At 37.2% G+C, this 17,064-nt stretch overlaps 1 protein-coding gene across 3 annotated transcripts in view; it reads left to right on the top strand.

Moving 5' to 3' along the window:
• The window catches only part of PARN (poly(A)-specific ribonuclease), a 41,712-nt gene extending 32,235 nt beyond the window's left edge, over nucleotides 1-9,477 (top strand). For all 3 annotated transcript variants that reach the window (XM_030229806.2, XM_030229808.2, XM_030229807.2), the window contains 3 exons: nucleotides 1,350-1,539; nucleotides 7,583-7,776; nucleotides 9,325-9,477. In XM_030229806.2, the coding sequence (XP_030085666.1) occupies nucleotides 1,350-1,539; nucleotides 7,583-7,776; nucleotides 9,325-9,377 (437 nt within the window). In that variant the 3' untranslated portion in view covers nucleotides 9,378-9,477. The remainder of the gene's footprint in view (nucleotides 1-1,349; nucleotides 1,540-7,582; nucleotides 7,777-9,324) is intronic.
• The last annotated feature ends 7,587 nt before the right edge of the window (nucleotides 9,478-17,064 follow it).

Below are 17,064 nucleotides of genomic sequence, written 5' to 3' on the forward strand. Positions count from 1 at the left end.
TACTTGTTGGTTAGTGCAACTGTCTCATGGGGCTGTTAATCATAACTACTGCTGTCTGTACTCGGGATTAAAATTAAATAGTCAACACTCTTGCCTGGTCTTATGTATGTTGCAACAGCAGCATCTCTATACCATGGCAGGTATTATAGATATCTGTTTCACTGTTACACAGCAAAAACACAGAATGGGTGATGCATCCTGAAAGAGGAGAAAAAAACACATCCTCCCATCTTCCTCACCTTTTCTGAAATGTGCTGTTGGAGCTTGCCATCTCTAGTGCTTGCACCAGAGGTAGCACAGAATACATGTATTTATAACAGCTCAGCTAGAATCCCCGAGTGGGATATGCATCTGAAATGGCTGTAAAAAATTGGAAGTACATAATAAAATCAGGATTTTTGTCTCCACTACAATGACAGTATTTTAAAATGTGCAGAACAACAATCTGAGGTTGGAGGGGGTGTTTGCTTTGTTTTGTTTACATTTAAACTGGTTTTCTGGTTGGTTTACAATACTCTCTTTCAGAGAGCTAGGCTGAAAGCAGCAGAAGACACCAGTTGACAGTCAGTTTAATTTGCTGATTCATCTGTTACAGGGATGGCGTCAGGCCAGAGCTTGGCTCACAAACTAAAGGCTGAGAGCTGTGAAGATGCTGGGGCTTGAAGGAATGTTGTTAAATTGTTACTGAGTGGAGGCAGTGAAAGTTTTTTTCTTTAGTTTTAAAGTGCTTCTAATTTTGCATTGACAGAAATCTTTCTACCTTGAACTTGAAGTGTTTTTTGGTTTAAGGGAGATCAGGCATTAGAAAGATACAAGGATGGAACCAGCTGGCTGTTAGTTAAGTGCTTCTTCCATGGATATCTTGTGCAACCAAAAATGCAGCTCAAATAAGCTTATGTTTCACAGCAATCAAACAGAGTTTTGGCAAAGGCTTTGCAAATGTCGTCTTTTCCTGGCAGACTTGCAAAATAAACCTGCTGGGTTAAGTAATGAGACTAAAAGGGAAAAAATCCAGGAAATCTTTTCTTGCCAACAAGCAATCTGGAAGAGGGTTACGACTGAAGAATTGATCGTTTCTAATTTAAAAGAAATGTCTTAAGTAGATTTAACTCTTTTTGCACAAAGTTGGACTTTGAGAAGAGCTTTGAGCATCTAGTTCAGATGTTGTGACTTCTAGAGAATATGGCATTTTGGGTTTGTTTTTTTAATTGCTAACAATGGAACTAGAAATTGTTTTATGAACAGAGCAAATAGCTTGCAGCCTTCTGCTTTTCCAAATAAGCTATTTCAGTATAGGGCATGCTGTCATTTAAGTGTTTTGTGTATAATATCATTCTCCTCCTCCATAGCTGTAAACACCAGCCGGTATGCTGAAAGTTATAGGATCCAGACATATGCAGAATATGTGGAGAAAAAACATGAAGAAAAACAGGCCAAGAGAAAATGTACAGAAGATAGTTGGAAGGAGATGGAGAGGAAGAGGTTAAAAACCCAGTGCACGCCTTACGGTTCCCAGAGTCGATACTACTGTGTCAACAGGTGAGATGTCTGTGCTGCCAGCTCAGGTGAGATGTCTGTGCTGCCAGCTCATGTTCTTACTGCATCCCTATCCAAAATCCAGCAGTTGTCAGGTGGTTCTTAACTAATACAGGACATTTTTTCTGTATGTATTACTCTGCATATAAATCAGCAGTGGTACATCAGCTGTCACAAGACGATAGGTAAAGGAACAGAGGGAATTTCATCACGAATGTGATCAGACAGACTTTTAAACGCTGGGATCTTGAGGGCAGGTCACATTACAGTTTCTGAGCTTGATGTAGCAGCATAATTTCTTATAACCAAAACTTCAAAATAATTTTCTGTAGTTGGATGACACTTGCAAATGGCTTGTGTCTTATGGACACTTAGTTGACATCATATATCCTTTTAAAGACCATGTTGGTTTTGGGCTGACTTTCCATGGTGATAATAGTGCCACAAAGAATGGTCTAAATTCTCTTCTAGAGCAGTCCTGATGAAGTTTTCCTTATGCTTCAGAAATAGGATGGCAAATGATGACGGCTTTAAGCTTTTAGTATAAAGCTTGAAAGGGCTTTAGTTCATTATTTTCAGTATTAAGTCAGGACATGATGCTTTTTGTTCTGATACAGTATATTCCCTGTGTTGCTGTGTGTATTTCTTGTTCCATGTTTATCCATTGATATTAATGACAGGTTTTGGATATGGTGGTTACAGGCAGCTTCTTTCTCAGTCATCTGTGTAGCTGAGCATGTGAAGAGATTTTTAGTGTTAATATAATTGTATAAATAGCTTATCAAGTTATTGCCATTCTTCCCTCTGTCTTCTCCTGCACTGTCCCCCCAGTTTTTTGAATTCTACATGAGAATAAGTTTGAGTGGAGTGTGTAAGTTACACTTCTCCAAGCAGATGTTTTGGTTTGTTTTCGGGGATTTTTTTTCTTCTTCTTCTCCCTTCCCTGTGGTTACACAAACCAAATTTGGTGCTCATAGAACCAGTGCAGAGGTATTTCTTCTTTATCTTTCTTGGAATGCTACATTAAGTTTTAATTCTCATTATATCTTCCTGTAAATGTGAATCTGTCAAGTAACAAATTCACTAAAATTGTTCTGTTCTTCTCATGACCTTACGGTTTTGCAGGTGTGTATTTTGGCAAGCTGTCAGATGTTCATGGCTTTTGTCATGGTGGGAATTCTAAATGTGTTATAGACATGTTTGATTCAAAAAAACATATGGAGGAATGATGATAGAATCCGTATCAAATGCAGTTAGTTTAATGGAACTGTTGTACTCAGGGATCCTGGGGTGTCCATGCTGTGAAATGAGGAGCTGTAAGGATTCTCCTGGCACCAGCCTGCAGGTGGCTAAGGCTTAGCTCTATAACTGAGGTGGTAGACTATTAAATAGTCTGGAAATACTTAGTGCACCTTGAGGTTGCTGCAAAGAAACACTAGGTTCTGGTTTTGTTTCTGCCAGAGGAAGTGTCTCCTCTCAATGGGTGCTGGAGTTTGGGTTCCTCACAGGTTGCAGGCAGATGGTAATGATGGCAGCTCATGAAGAACAGGAAATGCAGAAAGCTGATTTGCTGTTGTCTTGCAAAGAAGTTTAAGATCCACGACAAATGTGTCATTTGGAAAATTGCTGAACAAAATTTTCAGTAAATTCTTTTTCTAAAAGTTTGACATACTGCAATGAGTTGTCTGTCTAAGCACTTACGCTCCTTGAAATTTTTTAATATCTTTTTTTCACCTAGTGTTGTAAAATTCTACAAGAAGTAGCTTTTTGTTTTCACATGATCAACAACTTGATAGCCTTGGGTAGCAGCCTTTATTTTGTTGACAGATCTCTTATAAATGATGTTACATAATTTTTTGTTCTCTTATTATTCCATTAATAAAGTGATTTGGTTCTGTTCCTGGATTCCCTCTCATGCAGAATTTTTGACATGCTTTTCTTCATTTATTTTTATTTTTTACTAGTTATATTTAATTCTTTTCTTAATTTATATTTTGTAAATGCTTCCTCTGAAGTGTAATCTGTTTAGATAGAATGTGGAACTGCAAACCATGGTCTTTGATTTCACTCAAGACGAACACTTTATTTTCCAGAAGAAGGTATATAAAAATATTTATATCTAAAGGTATAGAAAATATTTCTGTTTTATCTATTATATCCAATAATTTAATATAAATGTAATATCAATATTTATATAAACAATTGGGACAAATATGTATGTGTGCATGTATATTTGTCCAGATTAGTTGAAGTCATATCTAGCTGCGCACTCGGCACTGTGATGTATCCAGCAGCTGATCTCTTATAATAGCTTCATGTTACTACATCCTTTATTTATTTATTATTTAATGAGCTTGCTGCATCAGCTTCTGCCAAGGAGCACAGCTGCAGGATAGCTGTTTGTCTCCATGATGACAATGTGTCCTGGTTACTTTTTCATTCAGTAAGGAAGCTGTCGAGTATTTCTTGTAAGGAACTTTTGTCTTAAATTGACAGATTGATAAATATGTAACAAAGGTTCTTTAATTCTTGTCTTGATAAAACTGTAGTTCTGTATTGTAGAGGAACTTCTCTTCAGAAAATGAAGTTTAATAGTATTAATAGCTGTCACAAGGTAAAATTATTTATAATTAATATGTATCTCTTGCTTATAACTTAATACTACCCTTAAATATAAAAATGTATTTCAGTGGAAATATGCCTAATTATTAATATAAGATGGAGAAGTAGATGAAAAACTGCAGTAGTTGACAAAACTTCAAGTAGTAAATAAGATCCCCTTGTCCAAATCTGTTGCTATTCAGAACACACATAGGAAACAGATGGAACTGGCTATGTTGTGCTTTACAAATGACTGCCTGCCAGCTCTGCCATGACTGTTAAATGCATGGCTTTAAGAGCTTTTCCTTAGCCAAATACTGTTAAACCATAGCAGGAAAAGTCAAATAGGGTATCCTCTATGGAAAACTAGGTACCCTGCTCTATTTGTACTTCCTTATTCTCCTGATCATCATCTGCAAAGAGTAAAGAAGAGTAAGGGCAATGCCAAAAGACTGGTATGAAGTACAAGGAAAGGATACAATATTCTGCCTAAAACTATGAGTGCTGCATCTTCTGTCAAGATAGCTGTTTGTAGCACCACTTCCTTGAATGTCTTCATTTTGCCAAAGATTATCTAATTTTTGAAATGTGCAAGTGTTTCTACTTGGTTTATTGATGATGATTCTTTTGGTTTATAACAGAAATGGTTGTTTTAGTGGTTTATTACCCACTAAAGAATAGGAACTGCAAAAGCTGAGGTATTTAGGGTATAGATAACAAATATTGCAAGTAAATTATTATAGTGTTCCTGCATGTAGTGTTATTTTAGGTGAATTCACCTGTTCTTCAGCTGAAATGTCTGATTTTTATGATGGATCAGTATCTACTCCCACCTCTCAATGTTGTTTCAAGTGTCAAGAGAACTTAGTTTTGTGTAAATGAAATTGTAGGTCCTCAAATATCCAGGCCAGTTACAAATGTCTTGTGTGAAGTGTTTCTTTGAAAACTCAGACATGCTTTTCCAAAACAGAAAATGCTGAATGCTACATCATCATAATTGTTTTCCTACTTTTTGATCCCCTCCGCTTGGTGATTCTTTCAATTTAATTACCATAGTACTAGTTGGATTGCTGCTATTTAGTTCATCTTGAAATATATTCTCTAGAAAAAAAAACAGAGTTATTGCCTGGATAGCTGTTGTACAGATGGGCTTTGAAACCTGAGGATGGTTTAAATCTGTGTCTCTGAATTGTCATAAGGATCATAAAAGAAGTCTGTCTGCATTGGGCAATGACTGAAAGCTATTCTTGTGTTCTAATCCTGAACTTTGTTCAGTTGTTCCTCAGCTGAATGAAGAAGTTGAGGCAGATATGTGGACACATCCAAAATAACTGTTATAAGTAGAAAACTGAACTTTGAGTAGTGCTCTTAACTCATGTATGCAACCATACTCATTTACTGCTAAGTGCATAAATAATGTTGCTGTAATCTTAAATCTTATTTAAGATTAAAGAAGAACAAGACATAAAAAAAAATCAACCCTTCCCCTCTAGAACCCATGCAATCAATGAATGAATAGAAAATAAAATTATTTGGGAGAAAGGAAGACAATGGTTCTTCATTCTAAAATATGTTTATTTTGTATTTTGTGATGCCAGCTTTTGGTGGTAGGCTTTTTTTCCCCATAAGCTATCTGCAGGAGGACTGTGGTCTAAAGTTAATTTTTATGTTGTTCTTTGGTACCCAGCTAAATGTGCACTGAAGGTCAAGAATTTGTTTTTCTTTATTTGCAATAACTTTACAGGAGCCTTGGAAAAAGTTAAATTCAGCCATAAGACCATTCAAGAAGGGATCTTCTTCTTACAGTGAGTGCAAGTTCCCTTCTGAGAGCCAAGTGCTGAAGAAATCCTGGGATCATAACTTACGGTTCCCAAGTTTTTTCTTCCTGATGCATTTTTCAGAATGGCTTTCCCCAAAGTAGAATTCTTACAAGCTTTTCTAAACTGTATTTTTAAAAAAGAGTAGTTTCTCATTTCCTAATGCTCCTTCTTCCCTAGATTTTTTCTTTCCATCCCTAGTTTTTGCCTGTTTTGCAGTCTTGAAGTGTGTACATAGGATTAACAGTTCTATCCAGCTTTTATTGGTGGTGGTTGTGGTATGACTCAAAATGATGATTTGCAAGAAATCATGCAAGAGGGCCTTCTGTGTGTGAATGTTTGGAGGAAAAGCCAGCTATTCATCAAAGTAAATGGTGTTTGTGCTCCTAAAGTGGATGTAAGAGCATGAGATGTAATCATATGTTTCATCTTTGTTTATTGCCTTTGGACATCCCAGACAGACTCTGTTTTAAGTTGCAAAATGTTCAGCTGAAAAAATTCCATTTCAAAGCCAAAAGTATACTGCAAAATTTAACAGTTCTTCCTTTAGCTGAAACCTTATTGAAACACTGTAATTCACTGCTGTTGATTAAAAATAAAAAAAATACCTTGTAAAGCTTTGTTTTATAACTTAGTATTAATATTTATTTAACTCATAGAATAGAACATGGCTTAGATGCATACAGCCATGTTGTGTGGTTCTAATTAAAAAATAAAAGTTCATAAATCTAAAACTACCCTTTTTAAAATTGCTTGTTCTAAAAGCATTGTATTAGACATTTAAGTAGCTGGTGTTTACATATCTAGAAGTTCATAATGGGAACTGTTTTTTAATTAGCCCCTTTGCTACCTCATTCTGTTTTATACTCATGCTAATTTGATTTTAATATTGTCAGTTGTCTTTTAAGGAAATGTAACAATAGCATTGCAGTGGAACAGAAGCCTACACAAGGTTATTTCAATGTGTGCTGAATGGAGTGGAGCTCTGAGTTCATCTTCATACTCTGTTAGTCAGACTTCATTCAAATGCTACTAATGAAATGAATGTGCAATTTTTTGTGCTCTTTATTTTGCTGGTCCCATCAATAACAGGACTCTGCACTTGAAAGCCAGATTTAAATTTTATATGTGGAGCTTGATGTTTTCCTCTACCTTTATGTATAAATGCTTTTAAAACTACCTATATTTCCAGGAGAGAGGTGAAGTTAGCATGTAGACTCCTTCAGTTTCAAGATGTGGTTTTGAGGCTTCAGTTGTGCATGATTTGGTGTCTATTGAGTGCTTTAAAGAGCTTGCATAACTGTGAGAATAAAATGTAAAACTGTGCAGGGACAGAGAACTGATTTAATTACATTTCAGATGAGTGCTCTCACCACAATAGCAGCCAAGTCTGAGATATCAGTAGTACAAAAAATGAATACCTTGATCTGCATAAGATCAGATTAGATAGCAAAGTTGAGGAACTTTATAGTTAGGCCAGCTCTTTCAGATAATGTAATTTCATGGTACACCACTTACCACAGTTTATTCTTCTACCTTCATAAGCGTTTAATAGATGTACAGCAATGTGCACCTATGTACCTACATCTTCTTGACTTCTTCACAATCATCTTTCTTCTGTGTTCCAGTTTCACAGGTACCAGTACAGTGGGAAAGAGAAGCATGAGTCCTATTGAGGAAGAAACTGTTTCTGATGATATGGAAGAGGGAGAAGGCCAAGATCCAGAAAGTGATCAGACAGACTCCTGTGCAGAGTCCCTTCCAGATGGCAAGAAGAGAGCCAAAAAGTTGAAAAAGATCAAGACAGAACAAGTTCCAGCAGGTAAGTGCTGGAACCATGTTAATGCACATGGTGTTCTGTTCTGTTTGGAAATGTTCTAGGTCTGAAAAGAACGGAAATTCTTTTCTTGAAAGTCATTGCTTCTAGCAGTAACTTACTCCATTACATTCAAAGTTCTTCTTGAAACTGAAGACTGCATCATATAAAAATTGAAAAAAACCTCAACAAACAAACCCAAAACAACATCAAAAACCAAAGAACTCATCCCAAACCAAAAAACTCACAACCAACCAAAACCCAGTCTGACACCAACCAAAGGAATCAGAATGTAGTTGATTTATTACTTTTGCTTACTTTATTCCTTAAAATAAAGCTTTTTGAATTTTTTTTTTTTAATGTGACTTTCCAGTTAAGGTTACTCAATGTGTTTTGCATATTGTAAGCAAAATTGAGGGCACTCTGTTTTTATGTGTACATTAATACATTCAGTGTTCTGTGTGATATTTGTAACCATAACCTTTATTGGGCTTTATTTGACTGAAGACTTTACACCTAGGGTTGATGTGAAGGTGGATGTTTTCAGATTTTAATACTTATATTTTTTTTTAGCCAAAGTACTTTGAACTGAACGTCTGACTAAATGCAGGCAGGTTACAATCAGATGAAGATGTTTCACCTTGTAATTTTTGCTGGTTTGTGAGTTACTGCAGCTTGTGCAAAAAAAGGAAATAACTATCCTTAGATCACCTGAATTTAAACGTGAAAAATGTTTTAATTTTATTGATCTATCTCTTGTTGATTCTATTTCAATGTTTATTAGTAATTTCTTGCAGAAATTGGACTATAATAAAAATGAAATTGTATCTTAATTTGGTCCAGATGACCATACCATATTAGTCATCTGGAGCACTGCCTGCATTGAAGTATATTCAAATATTTTAATTAAAACTTTGTTTCAATAACTGCACTAGCAGCTTTTATCCAGAAAGTAGTATTGTCCACCAGACATCCTTTCTCCTGACTTGGTAAAATCTTTCTTAGCTGATTCAAAAGCTGATTCTGTGCTTGGAAATTTTCTTCTTTTTCTTCAGTAGGGCAGTTGGGGCCTGTAAGCATATGCAAAATGACAGGAGTGTCTGTAATTCTGAGTATAAAATTCAGGCTCTTATTTGCCATTGTGGGAATATGTGTTATTGGTATTAATGATTCATTTTTATTCTCCAATTAATTTGGGATGGAAATGTTCTTCCCTGTCTTAACAGCCTAAATAAAAATAATGGCAAGTACACTTGGGAAAATAGTATTTAACTTTATCATCCCAGTAATTGCAAAACCAAAATTACTTAATTACTAGGGTTAAAAATACATTATTTACCATTTATGTAAGAAACCTGAAATTAACCTTTATTTTTTCCCTTTTTTTTTAAATGCCTATTCATAAACAGTCTCTTGGTTCCTCTTTGTAAATATTGACTTGCCAGTAACATATCTAGAGCCTCCTTCTATAGGAAAATATCTCTTAATATCCTCTGAAAGAACAACAACAACAAAATCTTGATGTAATTTTTATTCCATGATTCTGTCTTCTAGGAAGCCTCACAACTAGTTCCACTGGAATTTTTGAGGTCCCTGAAACATGGTAGGAAACAACTGCCTTAAAAAGTGGAATTGATTGAAAGAAGTTGAGAGAAAACACCTCTTGGAAGCCATACTTTATTTAAATAAAGTGGTGTTAACAAAGCAGTATGTGTCCTGAAAATCAGTTTAATTATTTTAAACTGTTTCTTGAACAATCACTGTCAGTTTTACTCGTGTGTACATTACCTAGTTTATGACTTGTCGTTGATCCTGTGAAATCCTTGCTGTTGTAACTGATGTTAGGTTTAAGAAGCAAGACTCAATGTCCTTTGGTCACCTCCTTTGGCATGCTGGCTACGAACTGTACAAGAACTGGCACTCTGTGATTTTGTGCTAGGCTGTTTCCTTTGCTTGGGGAGTGAACACAGCTCTCCTAATATTTAACTGTTTTTTCAGGCAGCTTCAGTATGCTGTCAGCATTCTGGAAGCAGGTAGAACTGCAGTTTTACTTATTGCTTTCTACCTGTTACTTTATCCAGGAACATTTTTTGAATTTCTGTTCTCTCCCCCCACCCCCAGTGCAGGTGGGAGTCATCTAAATACCAGCTTTACACATACCTACCCTTTCAAAAAACTGTAACTTAAAAGTTTCTCAAACATTAATTTCCTGGTGGGAGGTAGTTTTTCTTTGTTTTCACATCTGTTGTTCCCACTTTTAAATCCTGATTCTGTAAAAAAATGTTTTTTGGTAAATGTGATAAACCTGCTAACTGCACCAGCCCTTTATTTGTTTAAAAAAGGATCTGCATTGGTAGATTTCAGAAAATGTTTGATATTTAAATTTTTGTATCATGGAAATAAAACCAAAATATGTATTTCCATAACATGAAAATTAAAGACATTTTCTTAGGAACTGGTTTGTCTTTATTTATTAGCGCCTGAAACGGTTTGAGTGAGCAGACCCTTTTGTTCCATGGACTATTTTCAACATATTTGTGAAATGTAACCAAGAAAAGCAGGCCTATTGTCATAAATTTAAATTGCTATGTGTTTCCCTTGGAGGGGTAAAAACAAAAGAATTCTTCAAATCAGCAAATTCAGAAGCATTTCTGTGGAAGAGTGGAGTATTAAGAAGGCTTCATTATATTATATTTACACTAGAGTGGGAACCACTGTCTGTTAAACGTGGAATAGCCTGTTTGAAGGTATGTCAAAATTTGTGAGTTTTGAAATGATTGTGAACTTGCATTGCAAAGGGAAAAAATAATTTCAAGATGTTAAATGTGAAATGTTGCATTTCTAACCTTAGAATACTCCCAGAAGTACTATAATTGTTTAATAGCAGCTCTGTCATCACATTCTCACACTAAAATGTGGGAAAGATGACTTGCTATTAGTGATGCAAGGGAAAATTAGTAACTGAACTCTTCTGCTCTCCAGAATCCAGAGACTTCTTCCCCAAGACTCACGACCTTGGAACTAAATACTTAAATCACTTTCATCCTGAGTATCCAAACCAATTGTAGATTTAGTTCTTAGGATATGTGCAACACCTACCTAGCAACAGTCAAATGGAGTCTTCATCTCTTGTTGAGGTAAATCACATGGTGTTCTATCCAAATGCTGGAGTGAGTTATTAACTGTATATCCTAAAGAACTGGCTTAGCATTATTTGGGACAGAGCTGGAGTCATGATGCCAAAAGGGTACAGAAGCATTTAAGGGGATTGTCAGAAGTATGGGTTAAGGGGCAAGGAATTAGGTGCTCAAGAGACAGAGAGGGCCACTGTGTTGCAGAGAATCCACCTGGAGTCTGTACCCTGAGGCCATTGGGATCTTCTTTGCTCTAGGACAGCAATGCTTACGTACCTGCAGGGAAAATAAAAGTCTTAATTACATGACAATACAATCTCTTAAAACTTGTTTCTTCAGAGTAGGCTACATATATCTCTACACTACAAAGGTTAACAGCTGTACCCACTATTTTTATGCACCTCCTCTCAGGTGTCATTGTGAGAACCTGGATGTTATTGATCTCCATCAGTAATTAATACCGCTTAAGAAAACAGGGTTCTTGCATGCCCTAGTCTTTATGTGTGTTTGATTTTACCAGTTGACACCTGGGTAAGCTACTAAACTGTTCTGGATGGGGCTGTAATATTTCTGACACTAAATTTGGATGAGTGTCAGAGGTCAGGGCTGGTGGTGTCCTAAGCAGGGGCTGAGGTCACTCATCCTGCACCAGACCCCGCTGTTCTTGTGGTGCGCTTCCCTTCGCCTTAAATTAAATCATTAATTCTAGGTGGGAAAGAATGTAGCCTAAATTAGATCCACATTTATTTCATAATGTATGTTTAAAATATGTGTATAGAATTTGTTTTGGGAAAGCAAAGCTGTCATCACTAGTTGTGATGGCTCTGGGGCTTCCTGGTCGCTGGGGGTTTGTGCTGTTACTGACTCCAGAGGTCAGTGAATCACAGAATATCCTGAGAATCGTCGAGTGCAGCTCCTGGCCCTGCACCGGCCCGCCCCGAGCTCCGCCGTGTGCCTGGGAGCGCTGTCCCGGCGCCTCTCGCCCTCGGCTGCTCCGCTCCCCTCAGGGCCCGGCGGGCGCTGGCGGCGCGGCCGCCGCCCCTCCCCTCCCCGCCCCGCCGGCCGTGTGGGGCTGGGGGCTGCAGCCGCCCTGAGGAGCTGTGCTTGTGCCTTCCGACTCTCTGAAAGAGCCGACATGACCTTGCCCTCGGTAGTGCTGACGTGGAACATTTTCCTCAGCCCCCGTGCAGCGGCTGTGCCGCGGCGATGGGTTCCCCGCGTTCCTGCTTGGGGCAGGGTCAGGAGCGGCCAGGGTCACCGCCGGCTCTGAGGGGACGGAGCTGGGGGGACGCTCAGGAGGGTGTAGGAAGCAACAAGCAACAATTATAGAAGTGCTGGAAGTAGGCGTTGAAGGGATTGAGGAATTGCCTTGAGAAAATTAGGGGATTTTGTAACAAGTGTTTAAAAAAAAGACACTTGAAAGCGTAGGCCTGAACATTGGAGTATTTAACGAAATGGTGTGGAGAAACATGAGGGAGGTGTGGCTCAGCAGCGAGTGAGGTAGGTGAGCTGAAGCCCTGCCACTGCACTGCAGCTTATTTGGCTGGAACTTTGACTTGACAGTGATAATTTATCTGTGGCGATGGAGTACTTCATTGCTCACCTCAGAAAGTACACTAAAACTGTATTTGATATAATAATTTTCAAATTCATCCTAAGTATTTATGGGCAGGAAGTGTTAACAAGTCAAAATGCCCAGGATTGCAGCAGAGGATGTAGGAAGTTGCTGGTAAATAGAACTAGAGATAATTGTATCGTGTAGACTAAGGAAAGAGTGTAAGTGTCCCTAAAGCATGGATTTGAGTGGGGACAGGTGAGAGACTGAATGAATCTTATATGAAATTAAGATTGCTGTGAGTGCAACAGCCCATTCTTGGCCTCAGATTTGAGCTTATGGTTTGGAGCAAAAAGTTAAAAGCTTCAGATGATTTAGATGGAGACCTAAATTTTATTATGGAACCAGTGGTAAGACCAAGAGAGAGATAGAAAGCTAAAACTTCTGTTGATTGTGGGAAAAAGTAAATGTTGTAATCCTTTCTTTCTTTAAACTTTTGAGTTCTGTCATGATGCCCAGAAAATGTCTGTACCCTGGATGTGTTCACTGTCTTTAAATCATAGTAAATGTAATGCAGACAAGAATGTCCTCTGCAATTCTGTGTCGGAGCTTAAAGACTCCTGACAATCAAAAGTTCTTGGCTTCCAATGTGTTTAGACTACTGCCAGCTGAGCAGATGTGTACATTGAAGAAGATTCCTCAAGTTACTCCACAGTACATTTAGTAAACGAATAAACATTTGCTTGTTTTATTGCACTGTTACAGCTTTAAACTTGTCCTAAACTAACACTACATGTGTGCTTTTACAGATCTACTGCTACATGTTCATTGGATGAGGAGCAATAGATGGTGGGTTAGACTGAGTTTTATAGGGTCAATGTATTCATATTTAGGATGTTCTTTTTGCTGCAATAGGTATGCAGGAAGCTCATTTAATTTTTTTTTTCCATCAGAATAATTATTGGCAGCTATGTGCTTCCATGAGTGCTCTAGCAGATCACAGCTCGGACCCAGCTCAAGGCAAACTCGTATGGAACACATCTATTCAGAAATGCAGGATAGAAAACATTCAGCCAAAGTGGGAAAAGTCAGATTTCCCTGCACTTACAGTAATTTCTTAAAAGAGCTGATAGTTGTAGTTGTACATGAGCAGTCTACAGTCTGCCAGCTTTGCAAACAAAACAAGTTTGTTGTGATTTATTACCAGAGTGACCCTGTATGATGGTGCAGGTAGTGGTTTGCAGCTGAACATGAATGTCTGGAGGTTGTGGCTGTGCTGAGCCATTTGAACCCTAATCTGTGACCTGTTTTCAACCCATCAAATGACTGAAAATACAATTGTATTAAAGCTGATTGCTTAAAAAATAAAAGCTTTTTAAGTTACCAATTCCTTTTATTAGCCTCAAAAAGCTTTGCACTGTTACTGAGGTAAGAATGGCTATTTTATTTGATTCTAAATATTTATTATAACTTTGAATATGTCTTTCAGATGGGATTTTAAACTTAGAATGTTTAAAGATGACTGAATGTGTTTAGTTCATGTATATACTCACGGGTGGGGTTTTTTAATTTGTTGTTCTGTTTTTTATTAGATATTAGGTGACTTAATTGTAGGATGCTTCTTACTTCAAAAATTAGTCAGCTCCAAGCATATGCATGTGTCTACAATTTAAAATTTCTGCATTAGGGGAAGTTGCTTGCCTCATTTGCAATAAATAACTGGTACATGTTTGCTAACATTACCACAGCAATTTAAAATTGACCCTCCATTCTGTTTAGAAAAGGTCTGTGCTTCAGCCTTTCCTTCCAATTCTCTCATATGCTCGATTTAATTTCAGTTATCCGATTTTTGATGAGCTGTTGAGAAGCTGCCAGTTACCATCAGAAACTTGCCACAATGGTGTAGAACTGCTGAAAGTGGAAATAATAGTTCAGTTGTTTGCTCCTGTGCTGAGCATGTTGTCTTCAATGAATAATGCAGTGTTGCAAAGAGATGATTTGCCAGAGAATTTCCCCTCAGTATTTCTGGTCTCCCTCACCCATAGACTGATAACCCTTTCTGCTGGGTTGTGCCATGCTCCCCTGGGGTTTTACAGTAATTGGTACTATAACAGATTAAAAGTGATGGGTCTGTGAAGAAGTTAATGGGAACTGGCAAATTTTAGGAGGTAAATGAGGTGTTGCTTGAAATGTTTAATATTCCATTCTCATAGAACAGATCACTGTTTTTTTAGTACTTCAGTCAGGTTCCTTAATTGAAGTAAATTCTTCTGTCTTGTAGAGGCTGCAGCTCTAAGGTGTTCTAAAGTGTTTATAACATCTTAATAATAATTTCTAATGGATATTTGCAATTATGTGCCGAAGAATTTTTGAGACTCTCACCTTTGGTTTTAGTCATGTTCAAGAACAAGAGTTTAAAATCTAATTATTAATTTAATTAATGTCTAATATGAAATTTAGGATGAGGATGTGTCTAAAGTAAAATGGAGTTTTAGTGGCAGAATCACTTGTTTAATAATTTTTGGTCTCTTTATGCCTTCTTTTTGCCTTTTGAAGAAAGAACTAGAAGAATTAGACTAAACATAAACTAAATATGAAAACATTTTAGACTGATGGTTTTAGCAAAAATCTCTTTTCCTTAGAACCATTCTGAAAGATATTTAGAAACCCTTATGATGACAGTAGCAATAAGTCAATTCCATATGAGTACTAGTTCATACTAAAATCTAAATTAATGTAGTTTATCCTGAAAAAAAATAGCAGCAGCTATACAAACTCTTACAAAACTGTTGAATTTCTAAGAAGACCAAAGAATTGAATGATGCTCAATTGAATATATTTCCATACTTGTTGCACTCAAATATTAGCAGGTGAAGGTGTTTTTTGCCTTTGAAGTAATCTGTAAAAGACATGCATCTGAAATTGCTACTCCAACATATAAAATGGGTCTAATAAACAACAGTAAAAAGTAGCATTTTCTGAGGAAAGTGCACTATTTTTCATGACAAAAAAAGGCTTCAGTGTTCAGAGAGGATTCCCAGTATAGTCTGGCGATTTTCAAAGACTTGCTGAATGTACAAACTCATATTTGAAGGGACCTTCTCTGAGGTTTTTTGTATATATGATGCCTAATCTTGGGGGATGTGTGTTATAAGCAAGAGCTAGAAGCTTTTGTGCATGGGTCCCAGGATCTTATTAAGCACAGACTTTCTTATTCTGGCTTGCCAAAACAGGCACTCAAGCCCATGTATTTTGGTGAAACAGATTTTCTGTCAGTAGATGCTTTTCAATCTTGGGTAGATGTTTTCTCAGTTCTGGAGGACTGAGAAAGGAATTTGGTAAGTTCTGTGTTCTGCTTCTACAGGAGTTCAGACGATACAAGAATTGTGATAAATTCTGAATTCCAGTTTCTTAAATAAAGGTACTTCCCTGCCTTCCATCCCAAGCATATCTCAACAGTTTAAAGTAACGCACAACAAATTTAAAGGTGGGTATCACATTCTCATCTATTTCTCTATACAAATTGCTTACTTATGTTAAAGAAACCACTTCCTTATTTCTTGAATACTTTTCTGAAAAGCAAGCACACACATAAACACAGCATTTAAAAATGCTGTAAAAAAATGTTGAAAAATGTTGAATGTTTGCATTACATAGAGTTTTGCTTGTGTATATTTTACCTTTGGGAATAAATTATTGGCATAAAAAATTCTGCTGTGAATTGATAATGGAGTACAATTTCAAATGTAGTCACACAGTTTAAGGTAGATTTGTGAACTGTAATCAGTATTTATTGCTCCATTACTCATTTTGACTAATAGGTTTCACGTTGTTTCTCTCTTCAAGAACTGAAATTATCTGTGTTTGAAATTGCAGTCCCTTTACCTCTCACAGGCTGTTGTATGACTCAGGCAACCTGTGTAATCTCAGCGTGTTCATGGGTAGAGCACTACATTTCCACGTGCAGAATATTTCTGAGAAGTGCAAGATAAAATGAATAACCTGGCATGGTGACTGTTAACATACTGCAAGGATTGTGTTCAGCCATGCTGCCACCAGTGCATAGGCATTCCTGCAAGCAGGAAGGCTGGGGGCACTGACAAACAGCTCATCCTACAGCCTGAGAGCTGTACATTGTCAAACATGATAAAAGCTACAGCAAACTGCAAGTGTATTGTTTGGAGGCTGAAGAGCTAACCCAAACCCCCCAAAAATCCCACAACTGCTGAAAGAAATGAACAGAGCTTATCAGTAAACACGAGAAGTTAATTAGTTGTTGAACTCTTGCCTGTGTCTTCACATTTAATGTTTCTTAAACAGAACTGCAAAGTCTTGTGCAGGTAAGATTTCATGCAGGGATGCCCTTTGACAAATGTGAGACTAGAGTGAAAAAAGGTAAAATTGTTTTCCTGTCTTGTTGAATAGCATGCAATTCTATCAACACTGCCTGGAAGTGTTGAGCACTCAGCTGGACCACAGGGTATAGATGTTTCACCCTGGGGAAGATTTTATGTGTCTTGTCCTTATTAGGGACAATTAATTCATGGTCACTGACATTACTGTTTACCATGCATTAATAGTGTAACAAGCTCTAAGGTTACCACT

This window comes from Serinus canaria, chromosome 14 (genome assembly GCF_022539315.1).
Source record: "Serinus canaria isolate serCan28SL12 chromosome 14, serCan2020, whole genome shotgun sequence".
NCBI lineage: Eukaryota > Metazoa > Chordata > Aves > Passeriformes > Fringillidae > Serinus > Serinus canaria.